Source organism: Thermobia domestica, chromosome 2 (genome assembly GCF_964235325.1).
Source record: "Thermobia domestica chromosome 2, izTheDome1.hap1.1, whole genome shotgun sequence".
Taxonomy (NCBI): domain Eukaryota; kingdom Metazoa; phylum Arthropoda; class Insecta; order Zygentoma; family Lepismatidae; genus Thermobia; species Thermobia domestica.
In genome coordinates, this window is record NC_137455.1 from 1644465 (window position 1) to 1669320 (window position 24856).

The 24856-nt window shown below is 36.8% G+C and overlaps 1 protein-coding gene across 1 annotated transcript in view; it reads right to left on the reverse strand.

Annotated features, from left to right (window-relative positions):
• Positions 1 to 20488: 20488 nt before the first annotated feature.
• LOC145669795 (serine hydrolase BPHL) overlaps positions 20489 to 24856 on the reverse strand; it is a 51251-nt gene continuing 46883 nt past the window's right edge. The window contains exon 6 of the mRNA XM_081738138.1: positions 20489 to 23043. Coding sequence (XP_081594264.1) covers positions 22953 to 23043 — 91 coding nt within the window. The 3' untranslated portion in view covers positions 20489 to 22952. The remainder of the gene's footprint in view (positions 23044 to 24856) is intronic.

Sequence of the window (24856 nt, forward strand, 5' to 3'; positions counted from 1 at the left end):
TACACGACAAAGAACACCGTACAAAAAGCACTGCATTTTTAGTCTGTCTGATTTTGGTGATTTTTGGATATGTTGTAGCTGAGATCCCCCCAGTCAATTCCTTATATGGGGCCAACTTCCTATGATCAACCTTGTGACCTCCGGAGGTAACCAAAAGTCACACCGTTATGTGGACTATCCTCATTTACCGTAGCTCAGTATAACACACAACTATTTTTTGTATGTCAAATTTGAACCAGTTCTACCAACACCCGTTCTGTGACCTTTGGTGACCTCTGGAGGACACAGGGTTGATCATAGGGAGTTGACCCTATATAAACAATTTCCCGGGAGGTCCTTCGCTACAGCATATCCAAAAAACACCCAAATCGGACAGGCGAGGAAATGCAATGCTTTTTGTACGCTGTCCTTTCCTTCGCTGCAGCTTTTGCAGTTAGTCCTTTCTTCCATAAAAGTCGTAGCACAGCTCGAATTGAAATTTGGTCCTCATGTTGCCCTTTTTGACTCTATCAGAACACTCGCTACACACGCAGTACTTGCCTTCACTTGATCCCACGAACTAGTCCTCTATGCCTGCCAACAGTTTTCAGTGGTGGCGCCATCTATCCTTCCAAAGTTTTACCTCATGCAGGTTAGTGTGCTGGTGGTGCAGTCTGGTATAAGAAAAATACTGTTGACCAGGAGACGAGACGAGACCAGAAGAAGTGTTTGAAAATGCAAATGAGATTGGAAAGAATCATTAAATACTAGTGGATTACAATACAATAGAATGCAATACAACTGAAAACAACATTCATTGAATACTAGGCTGATGATAATGGCGAGTAAAACATTTACACATTAATCCTCACTCTCTCCCTCTTTTTCTATAGATTTTCACGTCAAAAATGGTGCAAAAATGCCAGGAGTAGAGTTGCTCTTTAGGGTTCTGTCAGAATTACTGCTCTAAGTAGACATCTTTGTTCCATACCGTCACCTTATCTGATGTCACTTTAAGCACTGCTATGGCCTATAGAACCCATATTCAATGTCGCATTCACAAAAGCTCTCCATTGACTTCTGTCCTTAGCCAACTGGATGCACTTTGTACTTTGCTATGTCGTCATTTTGTCCCGTGAGTTTTTGCCAGGCAAGATTGTGTCTCTAAAAATTCAAACTTAGGTGTTAAATTTAGCGACATAAGCAATACACAGATACCGTTATCAAATGGTGTACACATTCTTTGATGGATTATCTGTATTACTCAGTTACTCTCTTTACGTTTTTATTAATTAATATTAGTAATGTCAATTCGTTAACTACAAAACACCAAGAAATGAAAACACGCATGCTTTTTCTATTTACCTCCTTTTTCAGGGAGAGCTATTTCCCTCCACCCACCTCACCAATCCCACCGACCAGTTCCCTCCCTCCCTATTCCCTACCAGCTTTCCACCCCTAATACCCACCGGCTTTATAGGGTGGCTGAAAGAATAGATAGATAGGGGGAAAGCAGGCAGAGGAGAAGGCTGGCTTCGGGGCGGGTATAAGGGCACAGGTCGGGATCAACATTTAGGATTCAGGCGTCCGGACAGATATCAAGAACCCCAGCGTCAGGTTAGAGAGAAGCACAGACGCCCAACCAGACAGACAGATAATATGTCGTGGTAAGGCTTCTTCTTCTTTCTTCGTCGTCGAAACAACTGAAAAAGAAATACTAACTGTTTGTGAATGTGTGAACAGAGGCGTTCGTGAAGTAAGTCGCACCGGTAAAAATAGTTATTTTTTTTTTCGCTTGGAAGTAAAAGAAGATAACTTTCTTAATGTGCTAATTGTTAAATACAACAATTAATACATTAGATAATATTTATTCTTTGAGTTTCAAGCGATAAAACTTTTAATTTTTAGCAGTATGACTTCCCTCACGACACGAGTCACCTGTGTGTGTCAATGTTTACATGCGATCTGTAGACATAAAAGGAACTGTACATGATGCTTATGAACGAAAGCACACTGGAAGAATAAAGGATTTAGCTTTCAAGATAGAGAGTCTCGTCATCAGAATGTATCCAAGACCGAAGAAAAAGGAGAATACTAGACAAAAGTGTCACTACCACCATATTGCATCTTGTATCAGAAGGTTAATTTAAAGGACGTGTGGAGAGGTAATAGTCTTGAGTAGATACTCAAAAAAGAGAAAACAGAGATAAAGGCACGGTACACAAAATATTATTAGACAACCATGAGAGACAACTGTAATATGAAATACTGCAGAAGGAGAAAAAAATCGGGTGGAAGGAAACTGGAGACAGTGTGGTCAGTGATGATGATGATGATGATGGTAGGGGAGGAGTTATGATTAATTAATTTGCTTATTTATTAACATTTTATTTAAATTTTTACCTACTATAACTTATCTATTTAAGTAATTTATTTCTTTATTTAATTAATTAATTTATATTTTTTGTTAATTTGGTTTACCACACTGTCTCCATCCTTTCACCACCCCTTCATCCTGATTATCTTCCTGTTTCTCTAATATTTTACATTAAAGATGTTGTATCCATTGGGTTCTTTCGAGTGATTTTGTATGTGGAACGTGTCTACTATTCAACTTTCTCTCATCTTTGATACTAGCCAGACTTTGACCTGACAGCACGTTCTCCCATCACAACATTCTAACGAAATATGCAATGTGGCCAACAGTGACAATTTTTTTCTTCATTTCTTGAGTTTTTTCTATATTCTGATGGAGAGACTTTTCTATTGAAACTATGGAAAAGAAAAATAATATTGAACAAGTGTGAATTGAGAAACCAGTAATTGTTATCATAGTGTGTGTGAAAGAAATAGTTTTGGAACAAATGTAAATTGAAGAACCAATGATAGTTACAATAGAGAGACAGATTATGAAGAACTTAGAAACTGTTGGATACAGAGAAAGAAGAACGAAGACACATTCAACACAAATTGAAGAAAGGAGAATTATTTGAAGAATCTGAAAGCAGAAGAAATATCCAAAGAAGATTGTGTACACGTCTGTAAATGCTACAATACTTACCCATCCGGATCGCAGCGCGTGGTCCCTCGCTGCATCTGTATCTGTGGTGATGAGGAATGTAAGTGTTTGGATGTGCGTACGTGTATATGTTGTGTATATCCACCCACCTAATCAAACGCCCACATCCCCATCCTCCCTTCTTCCAAGGCCCCCTCAACCCATCCGTCAGCCCGTCTCCCCCTTGCCGGACCGTCTGCCCAGCGGCCCAAACACCCGTCCTGTCCGCCAGTCTACTCCCCTGCCTGCCCATCCAGTCACCACCAATCTTCCTCGAGATCCTAGGAAGATTGGTGGTAGACATACCCCACCCATATATTGATCCAGCCACCCCACTTAATCAAGCATCCACCCCTAAAACCCCAAGCTAAATGTTTTAAGGAGGTTTTTTGTTTAATTTCTTTCCTTTTTTCTTATAAACATTACATTTTAATAAATTAGACATTACAATAATTGAATGATTGATTGATGTTTTCCTCGTGGCTCCAATCCAGCCGCGAAATCAATCACAGGCATTACTGAATCTTCAACTCCTTTGTACCAATTCTAGAGATGTTGCATTAGTGGTTTGTTCTTCCACCAACTCCCTTTCCAATTTCCACAACTGAGTAGGTTGATGGAACTCATCAAGAGCACTGTCACCACGATTAAGCGAGAATCACAAGACATTTAGATGCTTTCTTATAGCTGTTGATTCTTTTGCAAATTTATTTCAGCTCTCAGGAACAACAGAGAAGGCCATTTTGTATAGGATTTAGTATAGTTGGTGAGTTAGTATGTGGTCCTTGGAAATTCCAAATCACGTGCATATGGCCACATCTGTGAGTCGATTTCACTCAAAAATTTGTTCATTTTATATCTTTACAACTTATTTTTCCAACCACAATATATTTGGTTCTGATTATATGGCAAGAACCAAGTCAGATGACCATATCTTTAATAGCTTTGTTTCGACAGAATGTGATAGTTTCTGGTTTACCAAAAGCAATTACACTTAATACTGGAGAACACAAACTGCGTTTTTTTCTTCCACAAAATTTCGCAATAGCAAAGTCTCTGTACAGGAGCCTCTAGGTACATGACTCTATAAAATCATTCAGAAAACGAGAATCATTCACAAAGATCCTGTGAGGAAAGCATTCTACAATCCTTGCTGAAATTTAATTATAATTCCAACCACTCTGCTCCAGCTAACTCCATATTCTATTCACATAATGCTATGTGTGATTGCATATACTTAATCTTCAGTAGTAGTTGATCAATTTAACATGATTATTTCATTCCAACCGCAGCACAAAAAATAGTGATTTCCAGTTGTAGACAAAAGACTCCAGATCCTGTTGAAAAAGAGAGATTTTAAGGAACAAAGATTGTCAAGAGCACTTTATCATTGACAGTTATCAAAGAAAGCTACCAGTACCAATAAATTTACAAGTAGTTAACGATAATTATAGTTACTGGGTGGAAATTTTGAGTTTATCATTGTGGAAACAAACATATAAAATAGAAGGATACCAGAGAACCAACATAAGAAACGGTGACAGAAGTAGGGTTCATTGGGCGTTGATGTCTGCAGTAGAAGACTGACTGTCCAGTTATGAAGGTTCAATTCCAATGAACAAAGCGTTCGGAAGATATTGGGGAACCACCTTCTGCATGCCTTTTGATATATTCAAACAAAAATTAAAAATTGAGAGTATGAACATTTTCAGTGCGCTATGAATAGAATTATTTGAAAATGGACTCAACCCAAGATGGATAAAAATTGAAACTTTTTTAGAAACAAAAGTTGTGATCGTGTGGAGTACGCACTCCGACAATATCTTGAATACTACTCAATGACGAAGTATCATTTCAACAACGCTATTTGTTCAGAAGATGTAAAGAAAAAAATGTGCAATGATGCAAGATGCAAGAATTTTAATGCAATGATGCAAGAATTCTAATATTATATATATACACACAGTAGATTGTCTAATATAGAGTGAGTTATCGATTGAAAACCTCAAAATTCGAACGTTGTGACCTCAAAAGTGGTAGAGCAAGAAGTGGACCATCTGATTTGTACATTTGATGACAAAATGGAGCGAAGGAACCACTCGGGTCACTCGCTCTATTAGCAGAGTTATTTAAGTTTTACCCAATGCCAGAAGTTTGATTTCGGTAGGACAAGCAATTTGGAAGACTTGAAAAAACAATTAGTTTTTCACCGTGGTATGTTCTTAACGGGTTCAAATACATAAGTTTAAAAATATTTTTAACAGGGATTTCATGCGGTGATAAACATTTTAATATACGGGGTTTCTCGTTCCCGAGACATCCGAGTATTCAAAAGTAATGACAGGAAGAAAACAAGTGAGTATCGTTTCACACTTGTGAAATTACTATTGACTTTCAAGCTGCACGAATTCAATATTAAAATAGATTTATAATTTCTGGATGCAATAGACGAATAATGTGAAATGGAACCTGTTCAATCTGACATTGAATACATATCAAAACAATTTCTTATATTGATATTGAAAGTAAAGTTCTACTGTTTCTTAGTACTCCTGGTTTCAGTAGAACAATAAAGCTATTCTTCTGATATTGAATCCATAAACGTTCTCCTTCTAGCCCTTTTAGGATCTACCTCATTCTCTTCAGAATAGAGCAGGCTTTCAAATGGTACCACTTACACGCACCTATCATATACCAGGAGAGGGAAAAAAGTGAGGTCAAAGGGAAAATTTCGGGGGAAATGTTTTTCACACTTTGGACCCCTCTGGAACGGCCCTGTGTGAACGTAGAGATCTCAAAAAATCCAATAAATACTACTTGGTAGACTGAATGTGTGTGCCAAATTTCAAGCTTCTATCTTGAATAGTAAGGGCGGGAGAAATTTTATCAAGAATCCCCACAATGCCCCAGATTACCGCAAAAGATCCTGATCTCAGGTAAAAAAAAATCCTGAGACATCCCTATTTACCCCAGGATTATAATCCGCCAATCACTCTCTTCAGAATAGAACTGCCTTTCAGACAGTACCATCAAGGTGACCAGACGTCCCGTTTTAGCCGGGACAATCCCTTTTTTCCAACCGTTGTCCCGTTTTTTTCTGATTCTCGAACGGGACGCCTAAATGTCCCGTTTTTAAGTAATTAGGTGTCCCGTAATTATTATTCAAAATATAAATCTTCAATGCAAATTCTACTCTCTTCCATACCAACACTCATTGCCAAGGTTCAGCAATGTCTAGAACTTCTGAATTTTCAAATGGGAATTGAGTGTTCGTGGTTCAAGTGGGAATTGAGTGGGAATTCTGAGTGTTCAACTAGTTAAAAGAATTGTTGGGTAGAACTTGCAATCGCGAACCATTATTTGTTGTGTGGTACATGTAAAATTAAAAACGGTGTGTTATCACTCTTACTTGTGTATTTTGTAAATTGAGAACACTGCTGAGTCCCAAAATGCAATCTGGAAGTCAGATATCCCCCCCCCCCGTAGCCGATTCGTATGCGTCCCGTTTTCGCAAGTGAAAATTCTGGTCACCTTGAGTACCATTCACATATCTTCATCATGTGTCTAAGGCGGGAAAATCCCGAACAAAGGGATTTTTGGTTAAAATATCCCTTTTTTCAACTTTTTGCCCCTCCAGACCCCCCCCCCGTTTTAACGCAGAGATCTGAAAAATATCTGATAAATACTACTCGGTGGACTGAATGTTTGAGCAAAATTTCAATCTTCAAGTTGCAAAAGTAAGCCCGCCAAAAAAATACCGATAATACTCCATATTCCCCTATACAGAAGGACATTTTGATAAGATAATTCCCTGAGACATCCCTAATTATCCTAGGATCATGGTTCGCACATCATTCTCTTCAGAATAGAACTGCCTTTCAGACGGTACCACTCACGTCACGTGTCTCCATCATGTAACTGAGGCGGGAAAATCCCGAAGAAAGGGATTGTTTTGGTTAAAATATCCTTTTTTTACAACTTTTGCCCCTCTGGACCCTTCCCCTGTTTTAACGCAGAGATCTGAAAAAAAAATGTGATAAATACTACTCGGTGGACTGAATGTTTCTGCAAAATTTCAATCTTCTAGGTGCAAAAGTAAGCCCGCCAAATATACGAGGGCAAGTCAAGAAAGACTTGGACTGATTTTTTTTCTAGGCAATTTATTATTACTCAGCAACAGGCACATGATCCTTTTCAAAGTAGTTCCCGGCCATTTGAATGCACTTTTTCATTCGAGTCTTCCAGTCCTCAAACACGTGTCGCAGGCCATTCTTTGAGAGGTCCTTCAAAACCGCCTCCGATGCCTTCAGAACCTCGGAATTATCGGAGAAGCGGCGTCCACGCAGTCTGGATTTTAGGGCAGGGAATAGAAAAAAGTCGCACGGTGCGAGATCTGGGCTATACGGTGGGTGTGGCACACAGTTGATATTGTGCTGATGTAGGTATTCGAGGACAGCATGTGCCACGTGTGGTCTCGCGTTGTCATGGTGGAGTTTCCAGCCGGCATTGCGAAGGTTTGGTCGTTTCTTCGCAATGTGCTGCCGTAAGGTCTGAATGACTGACACGTAATATGGTGCAGTTACAGTAGTGCCGGAGGGAACAGCATGCTGATACACCATACCAAGATGATCAAAGAACGAGATCACCATCACCTTGCCTGCCGACTTCACAATCTTTGCCTTTTTTTTGGTGTGGGCGAACCTGGTGTCTTCCACTGCGTGCTGGCTTGCTTGTCCTCAGGATCGAAATGATGAAGCCATGACTCATCGCCGGTGACAATTGACTCCATATAGGCGTCTCCACCATCCTCAAACCTTTGCAACAGCTCCCTGCAAGTCTCCACTCGAACGGCCTTCTGCTCTGGTGTCAGGAGTCGCGGAATCCATCGCGCACACACTCGGCTCATGTGGAGGTGGTCATGCAAAATTTTGAAGGCACTGCCATGAGATATGCGTAGTGCGGCTGCCAGATCGTCGATACTGATGCGGCGATCTTCTCTAACAATGACTGCTGCCGTGTTAATGTTCACCTCAGTAACAGCTGACGCTGATACACCTGGTCCACCAGCTTTCGTGATTGTCATTCGGCCCTCTTTAAACTCTTTGAACCACCAGAACACGGTACTTCGTGGCAGAGCGTCATCTTTGTAGGATGCTCTCAACATTCCTAGAGTTTCTGTTGCACTTTTCCCCAGGCGATAGCAGAACCGTATAGCTGCAAATTGTTCATCTCGTAATGACTCCATTTCTTCTACAGGCGACTTCTAGAGGCGGCGCAGAACATCACCTGCAATAAAAAGTCGTGGTTACCAAACATGCAATGATTCCTTAACAACATTTTATATATATGCAGAGCAAGACCCACCCTACTTGTATGCCAAACTATGAAGCTCCAGCGTTAACAGAACTGCCGGGGAAAAAATCAGTCCAAGTCTTTCTTGACTTGCCCTCGTATATATATATATATATATATATATATATATATATATATATATATATATATATACCGACAATACCCCATATTCCCGTACGGGGTATAAAGTCGAAACAACCATGAGATTTTCCTTAGTTCCTCGTGTATTTCTTTCAGGAGCTATATGTTATATTAATTGTCATTGTTGAAAGAAGTCCCATCGGTAGACCCTAACCGCCTTATGCAGAGTCGTTTTGACGTATGATTAGCATCATAGTAAAGTACTGACTACTGCAGGGAATATGTTAATCGAACTCGTTAGTATGACACTAATCATGCGTCATTACGACTCTGCATAAGGCCGTTAAGTATTAATTTTGTTTTCCCTGAAACCTAAAAGAAAGCTTGTCTAATGTACTCATTTTCGTGTTCAGTTTTTTGAAGCTGTACGAAGCCTTCTTTCCTTTAGCTTGTAGCGCTGAAGTTTAAACTGTTTAAAAGTTTATACTGTGACATCCTTCAAGAGCCGCCAATGGATGACGTTTTCTACAGATTTCACTAAGAGGTCGTAAATTTTGATGACCAAATCACTGGCTCTAACTTCGTATTTGTCAATCTATTTTTCTTTCCAGAATAGCGAATGATTTTCAGTTGAGAATGGTCAAAGTGCTCCTACCCCCTAAGAGATTGTAGCCGGCGATGTCCTACCTTATTATTTCGTCTCTCCTTTTTCTTAGCTTAGAAAGAGAATAAAATATACTACACATACAGAAAAGAAAGATACATACAGTAGGTATACAGAACATTAGTAGTTAATGAACAATTGCCACAAGGACGAAATTGTGAACTTGTTCGTCCATACTACTGAAAAGTATGTTTCGGCGGGTATGTATATTTCACTATTTTTATTGTTCTTCGGAACATACTTTGTTTTCCATGGCTCAGTAGTAGAGCGCATACCTTTGGTGTGTGGGGTCCCTGGTTCGATGCCGGCCAAGTAACTTTGTGGCGGACAACATCCTGTCAGTGGGTTCCCTCGGGTACTTCCGTTTCCTCCCACTTTCTCATTCTTCCATCATCATTCACTTGCTTTAATCATCGTCTCCCTTAGTCTAAAGGGCATAATCATAAAACATTAAACTCAAAGATTTCATTTCATTTCATATTTTCTTTTTCATGTTTCAATCCAGCGATTCACCCGTTTCAAAAGGAGCCATCAGCCTGGAGACATTGGACCGTTATTTCTACCCTTCAATTTCCCGTTGAAAATTAATTTGGGCGATTATATGGAAAGAACAAAAAGAAATACTCCTGCTGCTGCTACTACTACTACTACATATATAATAATAATAATAATAATAATAATAATAATAATAATAATAATAATAATAATAATAATAATAATAATAATAATAATAATAATAATAATAATAATAATAGTAATAATAATAATAATAATCTGGATTTAGAAACAGCTTGAATTGTTATCTTTCTTACAATCATAAACTGTCGCACCATAAATGAATGGTCTGCAAATTATTTTCAAAAATATGATTATATATTTTTTCTTAATTGAAAAAGAATAACTCACCAAAATGTTGGTTTCACGAAACACGGACTCCAATGGATCCAATGTGAAACCGTCTTCACTTTAGAGTCATAAACTAGATGTTTTGGAACACCTTTAGTAGCACAGAAATAATTCATGTCAGCACTGAATAAATGATGTAGAAATAAATCATATGAGTATACATGGTAACGATTTTTTAATAGTGAACTATTGTTTGGTTGTAAAACAATGCAAAAATACGTACAATACAATCCTAAATATCGTTAGCAAAAATTATAAAACATTTCAACAATGTTATCATAAGAACAGAATTCGAAATTAAAGAAAAAGAAAATCTAATTACGTTCGAAAGCTATCATTCTGCAATGATTTCCTACTTCAATATGCTGTGTACTTCATTTTCAACATTTTTATGAGAAGATAAGACTTCGTCCCACCTCTTCTGCATATTATGACACAAAACATTTAAAAAGAATGTGAAAATGTTCAAGAAGTAAAGAAAATGAAACGAAATCTTTAAGATATGGGCATCCTCACTCATTTTTGCCATCAAGAGGGCTGCCTTCACCGTCATTTTTGTAGATGACTTTGTAGGTGAGTGTGATAGAGTCGATTGATGGTAAGTGTGAGGGAGTCGATTGAGAGTGAGGATGGCTGAGGCGCCCATGTTGTGGTTTCCAAGGGGGGGCAACTATAAGCGACGTTTCAAAAATAGTTTCAAATTTTGCTGTAACTAACATAAAAATTCTATTGGATTTTCGATATTCTGAAGTACAATTTCCTCTAGGGGGAGTGAGCGCCCCACCTTGCCCCCTGATGGGCGCCCTTGGCTGAGGGTGAGTGTGAGGGAATTGATTGAGGTTGAGGGTGAGTGAGGGTTAGGGAAAATCCCATCACCAGAATGAATTCCTGAACGATATTTGTTTGAAAGTTATTTGTTTGGAAAATGGTTGAAATAGCACTTTCCTGTGTACTTTAATAGGAGCAACCTGGTTGGTATAGTGACGTAATTTGGTCATAAAACCAGCTGGCCCAGTGTACGATATCCCCTAACGGGGATATTCCCTGTAACAAAAAGGGCATGGGTGGATAAGTATAGTGAAATGGCCCCAGATGAATCTTGGGACGACAAGTGGGTGGTTTGTAGGTACCCCCAAGATACATTAATCCCTCACGTTTCAAACCTCAACCCTGATTAATTCATGAGAAATGGCGTAAAATGAGGAAAGTGGGATTAATTTATTTCTCAAGAATAGCTCGATCCATTTTGTTCAAACTTGGATGCAGGTATAGGTGTATACAAGGGCTTTGTCTGAAAAATTTAACAGCTCCCACCCCATCATTTTCCCCCCTCAAAAATTCGACTCAATATTTTGAGTCCCTTTTGACCTATGATGGTCTGAAAGCACAATTATGAAAAAATAATGTTTAGATGTCACTTTAACCCTAGAATCACATATATTTTCTTTTTCAAAAATGTATCACGGGCATGCCATGGTCAAAATTTGCCAAAACAAACCATATCTTACCTATAAGGGGCAATTGTAAAAAGAACAGCTATTGATGTAACTTTTGCATATTTACTACGTGAATGAATTAGAAATTACACCTGAAAAGTGGTAAATTCACTGAGGTTCAATTTGATGGTCTGTTGTGTCCCTATCCCTAGTTAGGGATATAGTGAAACTGTTGATTTTTATCAATTTATTTAGGGATGAACACACCTGTCACCTTGATACAAACACGAAACAATGCATCATTGTGATTATGTTAATATATCACCAAAAAAGAAACACTGACAGTCAGGAGCATCTGTTGCGACCTCTAATAGCTTGGTACTTAGGTATAGCTAAAATGTTTTAAACAACGCATAATTTGAATTGGAATTCAATATCTTATTCTCTTGCCAGTCTTTTTAAATGACCGAAAAACTACGTCACCAAACTATTCCGAAACTTAGTTTTCTAAAACAAACATATAATGTGTCAGTTTTCAAACATTTCTTTTCACGCGGCTTAGAAATTTTCCTTGGAAAGATATGTTTATTTTATTTTATTTTTTACTGCGACTGCTCGTGTTGAACCAACTTTGTTCTAAAACTGAGAATAAAATGCTAAGATGATAGAGAGTAGGAATTTCAGAATAAGGAAAGATCACGGGAAAAGGAAAACTATCAGATTAAACCAGAGAATTGGTTAAAAGTATCAAGATGTAAATTGCATAGTTGGTTAACTTGGAATTTAGCGCCCCTTTCAGCACCGAGGCTATACGAGATGTTGACCTACGGTTTAAGGTGGAATCTAAGGTACCGTTATGCTTTGAAACTTTTCAATGAACTACAACTAAGATTCGAACCCGGAATCTCATTCTTCAAAGGCACGTGCTCTGGTTAGTCAAGTATAATGTAATGCAAAGTGTTGGAATTTATTGATTGGGGTTCAAGTTGGTTTTCGGATACCGACGATATCTCAAGCGAAATGCATCTTGCTCCGTCTCTTTCGACTATATCAGCGAGACTACATCTGACGTGAACTACAGCTTAACGTGAGATCCTAACTACATGACCTGCCGGGAATCGAATCTGGGTCTACAACGCCAAAGGCATGTACACTAACCGCTTAGTCACGAAGGAGATCCATATATTGATCGAAACGACACCGAGATCGATACGATGTTTTTCGACTCGAGAGGAGACAGTGTATTGAGTTTCATCTCGTCTCTGTACCATTCCTAACTTACATACATATCCTTTTCATACAGATACATACATTAATATGGATGTAGAAACAAATTGAAAAAATTACAATATAACACCAACTGAATTGTTTTCCAAGTTTGATTAAGATAAAGCAAAAGCTATTTTGGTCGTTTACTTTGTCTGTACTTAGTTCAACAAAATGGAAAAAATAACCGTGACAAAGTTTTCTATATGCTAATACTATGGTGATAAATTTACTGATGACGAAATTACTGTGTAAAAATTTACGGTGACGAAATTACCTACATACTAATATTTTGGTAACAAAATTATCAGTGACGAAATTACCGTGACAGGTGACGAAATTCCCGGTGAGAAAATTACCAAGTTCGGCAAATTCTCCAGAATGGAGGTGGCAAATTGTTCGGTGTCAAATTGACATACATCCCTTAAATGGGCTTTGTATCCAGTTATTTGAAAGCACATGCACAATGATCACTCTGATCGCGCTAAATTTCGTCAAAATAACTTAAACCATTTTCGAGAGAAATATCTGTAAATAAACATTTACAGTGGACGCATAAGTTACGTTCGTTCAGCTTAATAAAACTTGGTTGATTTATTAAGTTTAACGAGGTTTATGAATGGGGAACCTCTATATTAATTTGGAATCTGAATCAGATGACTTCCCGCGGGAGAACACACCACTTTTTCTGAACAAGGAAAAAGAATTTAGTTTGAAGGTAATTTTATATTACTTAAAAGCATTGCTAGTTTTTATAAACTGATTATTATTAAACATTTAAGCTTGATGTTTTTACTTTTCTCTCAAGAAAAAAAAATACATGGAATCTTACAAGAAAGAAGAGATGAGATAATCTTAATACGATAATGAACAAGAAGTACTTACTAAAGCTCCATAATTTTCTAAATAATCATCTTTTGTCTTTCGGGTGGAAATCATGGAGTCTAGATCCTAAAATCTGCGAAGTTTCTACTCCAGGTTAAACTATAAGTATCGATGATGAAAACGATTGTTTGAAATGATGCCCCTTACCGGATCACAGCACCCAATTTAGAAAGAGTATTTCTATCTACTGCTGTGGCATTAAATGATAAAACTTCAATATAACATGTTTCTGCCCTTGGATATACAGGATGCTCGAAAATAATATTTTTCAATACAAAAAAGGGGGATGTGGCTTCACACTAGTAAATTTATCGAGTTTTCTGTAGTAGGCATGATGGAAATCAGAAAATGATCAGTGTTTAAGAAATCTGAAGAAAATAATCTATGTTTAATACCAATTGTCTTCTTTGAGATTTCCCCTCATGTGACGAGGAATATTTTTTAAAACGCCCAATTTTCAGCTTGCTGTTGATTAGGAATCTCAAAGCTAAATCTACTGTAAGCAAGTTAACATTGAAGAGTAAAATAATACATTTTGGATAAAAGTGAGTGTGCAAATGTGAAATATCTAATTTATCTGTGAATGTACAAGACATTCAGTATGAGTATTACTTACTTACAAATATCCTATTTTAGTAGGATCAGGCTTTCTTCGAGAGAATTTTGACGGGACAACATCAAAATGTAAAGGACTGCACTGCGACACTATTTACTAAAAGAACGTTCGCAAAAGTAACATGTGTTCGGAATTTATAATTTATCTTAGTTGCGGGGACTTTGCCCCAACCCCACCCTCGAAGTGTACCTGAAAGAAACACTGACGTGAGTAAGATTAAAAGCTCAGGAAATATAAAGGAAGAACTAATAACTTATTCCGCTCTGGTACGCCACCATGTAGATGAAGAGGCTGGAATTGAGAAGAAAAATATGAGTTCCATAATTTTGAGTGCGCTACCCATTTGTAAGTTGAAAACCCGATGAGTGAAAATTCGTAGTCATTCCTACCCCTCAAAGTAATACCTACTACTATTCACTGAAATCATTGGCTAATCCACGCTAATATTACCATGAATATATTCAGATAAAATTTGGGTATTCCTTTAAATCTTTCTGTTTCGTCTCGTAAATTTTGTAAAAATCTCGTCTTGTCTCGTCTCGATTCTCGAGGACTTACTTCTCGTCTTGTTTTCTAAATTTATGTGCAAGATGTATTCCCTTATCTAGAAGTTCTAAAAAGGGTGTAATCTAACAACATGTAAACCAAATTTCTTATTGGAGTATATTGTGTAATGATCTGAGTATCTTGAAACGTTCATAAATGCTCTTCGTTGTAATCGTATAATTACTTTTATAAGAACCAACGAATTCATATCAATGTGCATTTCATTATTCTATCAAATATAAACTTATGGAAACAGACTTGTATTTCTCGTAAAATTCTAGCTCAATTTGATATTTTACATGACCCACTTCCTATTTTAAAAAAGTCGAGCGAGATACAAGATGACTGACTTCAAGATAGTGGCCACGATAAGCATACCCTGAAAGAGATGCCTACTTCCTCTCAGTGTCAATTAATATGTTTTTGTTTTCGTCCTTTTATCCGTTTTACAAACAAAATGAAATTTCTAACTTGAAACACATTGTTATATATATATATATATATATATATATATATAGTGTTCTAAAATGTCGATCACGGGCAACAGAACTATTCTTTACGTCAACATAAAGCGAAAATGCTATATAATGTTAACTCACCGGGACCTTCTTCAGCTGCTAATGGAAATAAAAAATTTCTATATCTGGCAACGTTATAGATTAACTTTGGAACCATTGCCATTGCTCTAGGAATCCATCAAACAATTACATCGATTCTTACGCTAATAGGTGTGTTAGTGACTTTATCTGCCATCTAGAAAGAACCGATGTAACTATTTGATGGTTTGGTAGATCTACTCTATGATTCTTTATTTACAATTCGCGTCTCCAGACGAGGATCCGAAAGATATACATTTTTTCTTTAAATATTCCCTTTATTTTGACTTGTACAATAATGCTCTGTAGTCCGAGGGGGCCATTTTAGAACATCTTAATATTCATATGCATATAATAGTTATTTGTAATGCATCAATGATCCTGATCCTTTCTTGAAATGTTATAGTATTTCTATAGATCTAATGCTTTTGTTTGTTAGTCTTCAAGACAGAATATCATTCTCTGTTAATATTGATATAATTCCTACTGTTTAGATAAAGACCAAGACAGGAAGTGTTAGTCACATTCTTGAGAAGCCTTGTATTTTTCTCTCTTCAATTGTTTTTTTTAGCGTGGAACAATGCCACGCTCCATTTTCTACCTATTAGCAGAGAGCCGTGAAACTGCACAGCATTCAGTTACGGAAAATGTTGTTTTACGGTCAACTATGCACTTCGAATACAAATGATAAGGCATGCTAAGTCCATTAGGAGAATGCTGCAATTCTAAACAATTGTTCATGTGTGTTAGGTTAATAATCACATTAGAATTTTGTGCGATGCACTCACTGTTCTGTTCTGGTGATATTTTATTTCTCTAACTACGAGCTGTCGGTACATTTCCATTAGTCATACAACGAGAACATATATTTGTTTAAATTAAGAAGCTATTTTCTTAAGTTTTTAATTTCACTTCACAAAATCTAAGGGTAGAGACATGCCGAAGATACCTCGCGATCGAGGTCGAGGTTTAAGTCGCGGTCGCTACCTTGATGTCTAGGTCGCGATGGATGAAGGGCGCACATAGCGAGGAGGTCGCACTCTCGCTGTTAAGTTCTCAGTTTAAGGAAAAACATTGCTGTGACGCATGTGAAATTATTCCGTCAGTGCATAAAAAGCACTGCGAAACCACATTTTGAAATTGAAAGGACCAGTTTATAAATAGGGAGGGACGCGAGACATGAGAAATACTGAAGTCTCGTCTCTTGTTTTGCAAAAATATTTGAGTCTCATCTCTTGTTCATCTCTATCAATATTCTAAATCAAAGATTTTTACCTTTTATTCAATTTTTTGTGAAGAAATGCCCTCTTTCAGCACTCAGGCGAGAAATCGTTTCCCAGTAAATTTTAATAAATAAATAAATAAATCAGGTATGTCTTCAGGTTTCGAGGTGGAGGGGGTATTAACTGCAGCAAATGAAGTTTCGGCACTGCAGTTCCATTATTCGACGTTTCCTCCCAATGGATACGTGCCTGTCTTTACAGGCATTTCTTTACCTTACATCAATAACGAATTTAGAAGAAACCCTTTTTTATTAATCTCGGAATTGGAAGGGGGCGTGGAGTTTTTAAGCATAGATATTATTAACAGTGGCTTCTTTTTTCTTTAAAAATTCTACAATTTACGGACTTCAGCCCGAAAGCCTCCTCCCTGTGACCGCCACTGCCTTATATAATACTAAGCTACGGTATAATTGTCAAATAAATAACTTATCTGACATTCTCATTTTAGTTGCTATTTTCTTCCATTCTCTATTTAAAACGTGCCTATTATAATGTTGTTTGTGTTTCTTATTGAATATTGCTGAAACATTCCTCATTAATTCTATTAATATGTCTTTTATAATCAAATATAATAGTGCAGCAAAACCTCTCGAGCGTAGACACGCACAATCCACTGCAGATGAAATTCTAAACAAATGAAGACTATTCCGTGTAACGCTTCAGGGAGAGCCAATGAGAATACGAGCCACAGCGATGCTTCCGCTGAACATCGATGTAAAAAGAAATTCAATTGTTCATCATCGCGACTATTAATTCACCCTCGCGGTCGACCTCTAGGTCGCGATGTAGCGTACATCTTCGGCATGCGCTTACTCATTTGAATACATGGATTTGTGCCAGTATCGAGGGTGCGACCGCGACTTAAACCTCGACATCGATCGCGAGGTATCTTCGGCATGTCCCTACTCTAAGGTTGCCTTCACATTAGGATCTTGTGGGCCGCTCATGTAAATCTGTTGTTTAAAGGCATTGAATACTTCTGAGCCGCTCAAAAGATTGTGATACCAAAATGTTAGCCATGCTAGAGTCAGAAGCTGCTGCATATTTATTCTTGGCGATAAATTGCAAGAAAAAAGCAAAATAGAACGATGTGAATTCAATCAACACTGAAAGAATGTTCATTTTACAGTCTGTTTCCTAAATTGAGAGAAGATAAAAGATTTTTTTTTCAATTACTTCAGGATGTCTATACCTTCGTTTGATGAAGTGTATAATAGTATAAAGTGTGCATTTAATCAGAGTAACACCAAAATGAGAAATTTTTCAAAATCAAATATATGTACACTTCTCCATTCCAACTGAGTTCATGCTCACGTGTGAAGGGCTCTCATAAGACTGCGTGTTATTTTCCTCCCGCCAGCTACTAGCGGGATCATCTTAATAGTAGCTCAGAACTGCGGCTCACTTGCACCGAAGCGCATGTGTGAAGGCGTACATTTAAGACAATTTAAAACTAGCACCTGCAGCTCATGCGAGCGGCTCACAGAATCCTGGTGTGAAGGACACCTTATTTTTACATCTCAAAACTAACAAACATAGTCCCATTATATTTTAACAAAGATGTAATACATGCCTGCAAATGAAATAAATATGAAGACTGTTTTTTGAGTGAATAAAATAATGGTGAGAAAAAACAACTAAATACAATCCCACTAACTTTCTCTTGATTCTGATTGGATGAGGAGATAATACTACTGTATAATCTTCATAGCTTACTGGCCTGATTGACGTAAATCCTTTCCTGCGATTACACAGGATAAATGTTGTGATGGCATTTTCTTAACAGATCTTCTTTATGAACACGGGAGCACAGAGGCTCAGTAATAGATCGCTTACCTCTGGTAGAAGGGGTTCTTGGTTTGATCCCAGGCAATATAAATTTCTGGTGGGCATCATGATTTTAAGGGTTTTATCGAAGTTCTGTTTCCTCCCACACTCTCATTCCATTAACTAATTTCATAATAATTCACTTTCCATATCCTTTAGCCTTCTCTATAAACACAGCAATAAGAGCAGTGACGAAGCAGAGGCCATAAATAACCGTCAACTGTACAGTGCATCAGAAAGTGCACATCCTCTAATTCCTTGTGTCACCAGAATAACGTATTATATTTATATAAATTGAATGTTACAGCATTCTCACGCAAAATATCCATACAATAATAATAATATAAGCACCCATGACTTAAATTGTCCGTATACATTTCAACGACTGATTGTTATCTTCAGTTATATGGGGGGTCACGTTAGCAATAACCTTTCTGTACCGTAGAAAAATTATTATATTTCGTTGACAACAACTTATTTGAATTTACTTTTTTGGAATCTGCGCTCATAAACCCAATGCTTACCAAGGCTAGAATTTTTGAAAAACAGTCTCCCTCATGTATATCTTATGATTTGCAGCGTCTGTTTATCAATGATGATGTTTAAAAAACAAACTAGAACTCATATCACTTTCAACAACAATTGTTCCCTTTGTATATATACAGTATATATGTATGTATGTATTTAATTCCCAAGATTTTTAAATATTGTTTTTTTTTTTTTTTTTTTTCAGTAATGGAACGAAGGGCCAACGGAGTTTTGTAAAATCAGCAGTAACGGAGCATTGGAGTGTTCTTCCTTAGTGACCTCCTATCTACACTTACTGAAGTCCAAAATTAATTAGAAAGAAAATAATTATAATATTTAAAAAAAGGGCGAAATCTAGATTAATAAACGGAACAATTTTAATCGAAAGAGCAATTTGTATTATTTTATTGGTAAAACGTAAAACGTAAAAATCCTTAATGGATAAGGGCTGAAGATGATGACAAGCAGTCATTGAAACGTATACGGACAAGTTAAGAATACGGGCACTTAAGTGATTTACAATCAATGCTTTATTATTCAACATGCAATCTTTCAGTTCATTAAGTACATTTACATGATATAGATGGAAGGCTTTCGAAAATAATTTCTAGTAGATAAAGTTGCTGGCATAGAGTATCAAGGACAGTGTTACTCGTATAGCTCAATCGGTAGCACGTATGTACATCCGTCAAGTGAAAGATCGGGAGTTTGAATATTCACCAAATTCCAATATGCTAATCTGTTGCTTAATCACAAGCAGTCTTACACGATTTTTTCACAAACAACTTGTCTGAAACCTTATTACACTTTACATACTTACATCTACTTCAGAGTTGAACGTATCCTTCTTATTGGCACATAATGTCTGTCCCAATTTTCAGAGAGGAAGTTCTGGGAGAAATTCAGAATTTCACTTACAAGGAGGACTTACGGAAGTGTCACTCATCGATTTGAATGAAACTTTGCATACTTGTAGAACATCGAAAAATAATCGACACGCATTTTTTTCATTTTTTTAATTTCGGCAATAGTGTGGATTTAAGGGTAGAAACCACCCTTTGAACAGCAGGGGTAGTCTCCAAGCATAGACAGAAAACAATCCTTAATGTAGAAGAAAACATACTGCCGGTTTTAGAACAGCTATTCAGAATCTAACGTCCGTTACTCTGAATCTTGTAATTTTGACGTCAGATTCTAAATCAGCTGTCCTAAAACCTCCTGGCAGTATGTTTTCTGCTACATTAAGGATTGTTTTCTGTATGCTTGGAGATCACCCCTAATGTTCTACAGTGGTTTCTACCCTTAAATCCACACTATTGCCGAAAAAAAAATGTGTCGATTATTTTTCGATGTTCTACAAGTATGCAAAGATTCATTCAAATCGGTGAATTATATATACTTCGGGTAAGTCTCCTTCTTATAATTCAATTTAAACTGATAAACATTCTGATAAAATACAATGAAATTTTTGCAGTACATTTTTATTAAAATTTTAAACAAAATACAATTTTAACAATAAATTCACAACAATTTTGGATTAATAATAGCAACAAAATATGTTTACCATACTTTTCTCTCGCCATAGAGCTGACAAATATGTTGAATACTGAAGCACATAATGTAACTTTTACCATTCTAGTATTTGAATCGAATACTTTTGTAAAAATCATGCGAAAAATGAGTACATTTTTCGTTAAAACAATTCAATATGAACTAAAAGGATCGGACAAGACAAAGAAATGGCGTTATTCGACATTTATTTATTCTCGTTAAGAATTAGATAGTTTGATTCACTTTGTGTGGAGTGACGTAAGGGCTGTTATTCTTTCAAAAATGTTCTTTTCAGCTTTCTATTTCTAAGGCACCTGTCTATTCTCTCTAAGTCAGAAGTCTGAAAGGACATTTTAAAGAAACTAACTCCTGGTTTAGAGTTTAACGTCAAGGACAAGAAGCCACACCTTAACGTGGGATCCGAACCATATGAACTCCAACTGGGAATCGAACAAGTTCTCTTTCGCCAAAGTCGTATATACTAGTCATATATCCACAAGAAAGCTCTAAGGGAAGGAAGAGACCGAATTGCTATAGAAGTAGAGAATTGTTTACGGGCACCTTTCTTTTAACGCAGTATTATAGTGAAGCTGTATAAAATACAGCATGTCCATGTTCCCACGTTAAGCTGTGGCTTCTTGTTCTTGATGTTAAACTCTAAACCAGGACTTAGTTTCTTTAAAATGTCCTCTCAGACTTCTGACTTAGAGAGAATAGACAGGTGCTTTAGAAATAGAAATATGAAAAGAATTTTAAAAAAATAATAATAAAAATTGGTGAAAAAACAAAAATCAAAAAGCGTTACGTAACAAAAAGGGAAGGGGTTCAGTCTTGCATTACGAAGTGTGACAAGTGAGAGGGAGGGGTTAAAATTGATCACAGCGTTACATAATATGTGAATGGCCCCTAATGCCTATTACGTGTGCTACCTATCTACAACAAGTTTCTGAATGATTCCAATGTCTTCATTAGTTCTCGAGATATGTACCTTCGAAGCAATGTGTAGAAAATAAAGTTTTCTTTTCATCCATATCTCGATTGATTACTTGTCATGACCAATATGATCATTCCTGGTGGGACACTCTCTGTCTCTGTATATTATATATATATATATATATATATATATATATATATATATATAGAGAGAGAGAGAGAGAACTGGTTATTAAAAGATTAGAATAGCATCACTGTGTACTTCCATTAAACAGTCTACTCCATAAATTTTAGGCCCAATGAAGAAAAAAATCCATTTGACGCAAAGCAATCGTTGCAATGTATATCTATCTTCATCACAGTATTAGAAAAGTCTTATAAGGGAATCGATCATACTTCTTTAGATTTAATCAATGATGTCGAATCTTATATCTTTCACCTGCATGAAAGTTCTAGTATGGAGACCGAAAAATATTGAGCGAAACGAATACGTATTTCTGTAAGCCTTTTGGACCAATTCTACAACTCTTCGCGGCAGAAAAATCAACCCCTCAGCAAAACTTTATTACAGGACGTTCTTTAGTATCAGTCTCAAATACTGACAACGAATTTTTAAGACGGGAAAGAAAAATAACAGGGGTTGTGCAAAATATTGTTGCTTCTTAATGATTAAGCCCTCACTTAATGATCAACTGACACACAAGCCGACAAAGATTTCTAGTAACTCTTCTAGCTTTAATGGGACACGGTAAACCCTAAAGCTAATTTATCGAATCGAATATTATCCAATACTTGCATTTTTTTTTTTTTTTTTTTTTTTTTCAAAATACCTTACTTTCGGCAACATAGATGTAATCTTGTTACATCTAAACCTCTCCTTTCAAAAGACTTCTAAATAGATGCCTTAGATATTCTACAGTATTCTGCTGTCTTCATGTTCTCTTGTTCAAACAAATCTCGCCATCTATCTCTGAAAAGTCCAGTATTTTTACCTGTTGACGGAGTTGAACAAATGTAAATCTTCCTTTGCTAATTGATAGCTTTATTTGGGATTTCCTACACCAAAGAAAAGTTGGTGGCCAGGTATTTTTGTACAAAACTGTACATAAATTACTTTAGTGCGTCATTTTTTTTTTATTTTTTTTTTTTCAGTAGACGCTTCGAGACAGTTTGACTTAAAATGGATAGAGTATAGCTTGGATTACTCTCTTCTTAATTTTGAATATAACAATGCGATCCGAAAACCCATTTTAACTTAGCATAGAACTTTATGCTAAGAGTACTGCAGCACTATGCTCTATGGATATTTCATAAATCACACTCTGTGTTGAGGTCTACAATTATTGTTCATAAACATCTTTTTGATTAAAAACACAAAGAGAGTGCGCACCTCGCTATCTTGTTTACCATTAGTCTGCATTTGACCCACCATTCCAGCTCCAGTTTTATTGGCTTAGAAAATCTTCTACAAGTTTGTTAAATTCATCGGCGTATTTCAGATGCAGATTATGTTTCCCATCTTCAAATATATGTAATCTGAAAGAAAAACAAGTAGAAATACATTATTTTCAAGTCATATTAAGCAAAAAAATGTAAGCATATATTTTTAGAGTTGGATCAAAATAATTCCAAATCAGGTATGGAAAACAAATTACTTACAGTAAAAATATTATCATACAACATTCAAGAGCATAAACTATAAGCTTTTGCGAAAATACTTTATCAGGAAGGGAAGAAACCAGGAAAAAAAAAAAGAGAAATTAAAGGGAAAAAAGGTATGAAAAATCCAGTGGACCACCATTATTTGAATGTAAAAAGAGGTGGTAACGTACAGCATGTCCACAATGAGATTCCAACATTTTGAGTCTATATATATATATTTTTTTTCCATTTCAGATTGTACAGCTGTGATCCGTACAGGAGGAGAAGCAGCAACTCATAAAGTTTATGTGGTAATGTTTTAGTTCTCGCAACAGCCGTAGTGGCACTGCAACAATCGATTATTTGAAAATGGAGACTTTAAAGGAGCGTGCACATGTGGTGCGATGATATACTGAAACAAAATCAGTTATTCAAGTGCAACGAAACTTTCGTCGTGTGTACAACAAAGATCCTCCGTCATTCAAGGCTATAAAAAAATGATGCGATCAGTTTTTGGCGACCGGCAATGTTATGAAAGGACACGGTGGTGGGTAAACTCAGAATCAACGATCAGGTTGTAGAAAGTATGCGGAGGTCATTCGAAAAGAGTCCACAGGAGTCACACAAGCAGCGAGAGAACTTGTTATGAAACGTTCAACAGTTCACAAAGTGCTTCACCATTGACTGCGTTTGTACGCATACAAGGTACAACTTGTACAAGAACTCAAACCTGATGACCGATCAAAACGAGAAGCGTTTGCATGAACTATGGTAGATCGCATTGCTAAGGACGAGACACTTTTATCGCGCGTGATGTTTTCAGATGAAGCTACCTTTCATGTTTCAGGTAAAGTGAATCGTCAATGTGTATTTGGGGTACAAAAAATTCCCATACATTCATAGAACACGTACGTGACACTCTGAAAGTGAATGTATGGTATAGTGTGATGGAAAATCAAATTGTTAGGCCGTTTTTCTTCCAAGAGGAGACTGTCACTGGTAACAGTTACTTGGATATGTTGGAAAACTTTGCCCTCCCACAGATAACAGACATACAGTCAATAGCAATCTTTCAACTGGATGGTGCCCCACCCCACTGGAGCCATGCAGTCCGACAGTTTTTAGATGACACATTCCCATGAGGTTGGATTGGCCGTGGCGGTCCAATTCCTTGGCCTCCATATTCCCCCGATATTACCCCACTAGATTTCTTCTTGTGCGTGTACATCGAAGACAGATTATATATGCAACAAGAGTAAACGACTTACTGGACTTACAGCGCATACGAGTTGTTATAAACTCTGTTACAGAGGACAAGGTCCGCAACACATGGCGTGATATTTAGTATTAGCGCTCCACCCGAGATGCCCATGTACAAGTGTACTGAACTTTGTATGTTAGTGCCTTGTTGTGAAAACTTGATGATTATCATTTTCATGTATAATAAGTATAGTGCATACATTTTCCTCTTTGCTATTTTGCTTTAAAATGTTGGAGTGTCATTGTGGACTCATTGTTTAGTGTAAGGAAGTAACTGCACAGGCCGGTTGTACAAGTGCAGAGAAAGACGATAATTACTGACAAGTAAAAACCTTATGCATAGTTATTTAAAATAACAGAAAAAAATAAATTATGGACTATAATATTTTCCATAAGCTTTGCTTTGTATATACTTAAACACAAACAAACTATTTGCTGAGCAAACAAT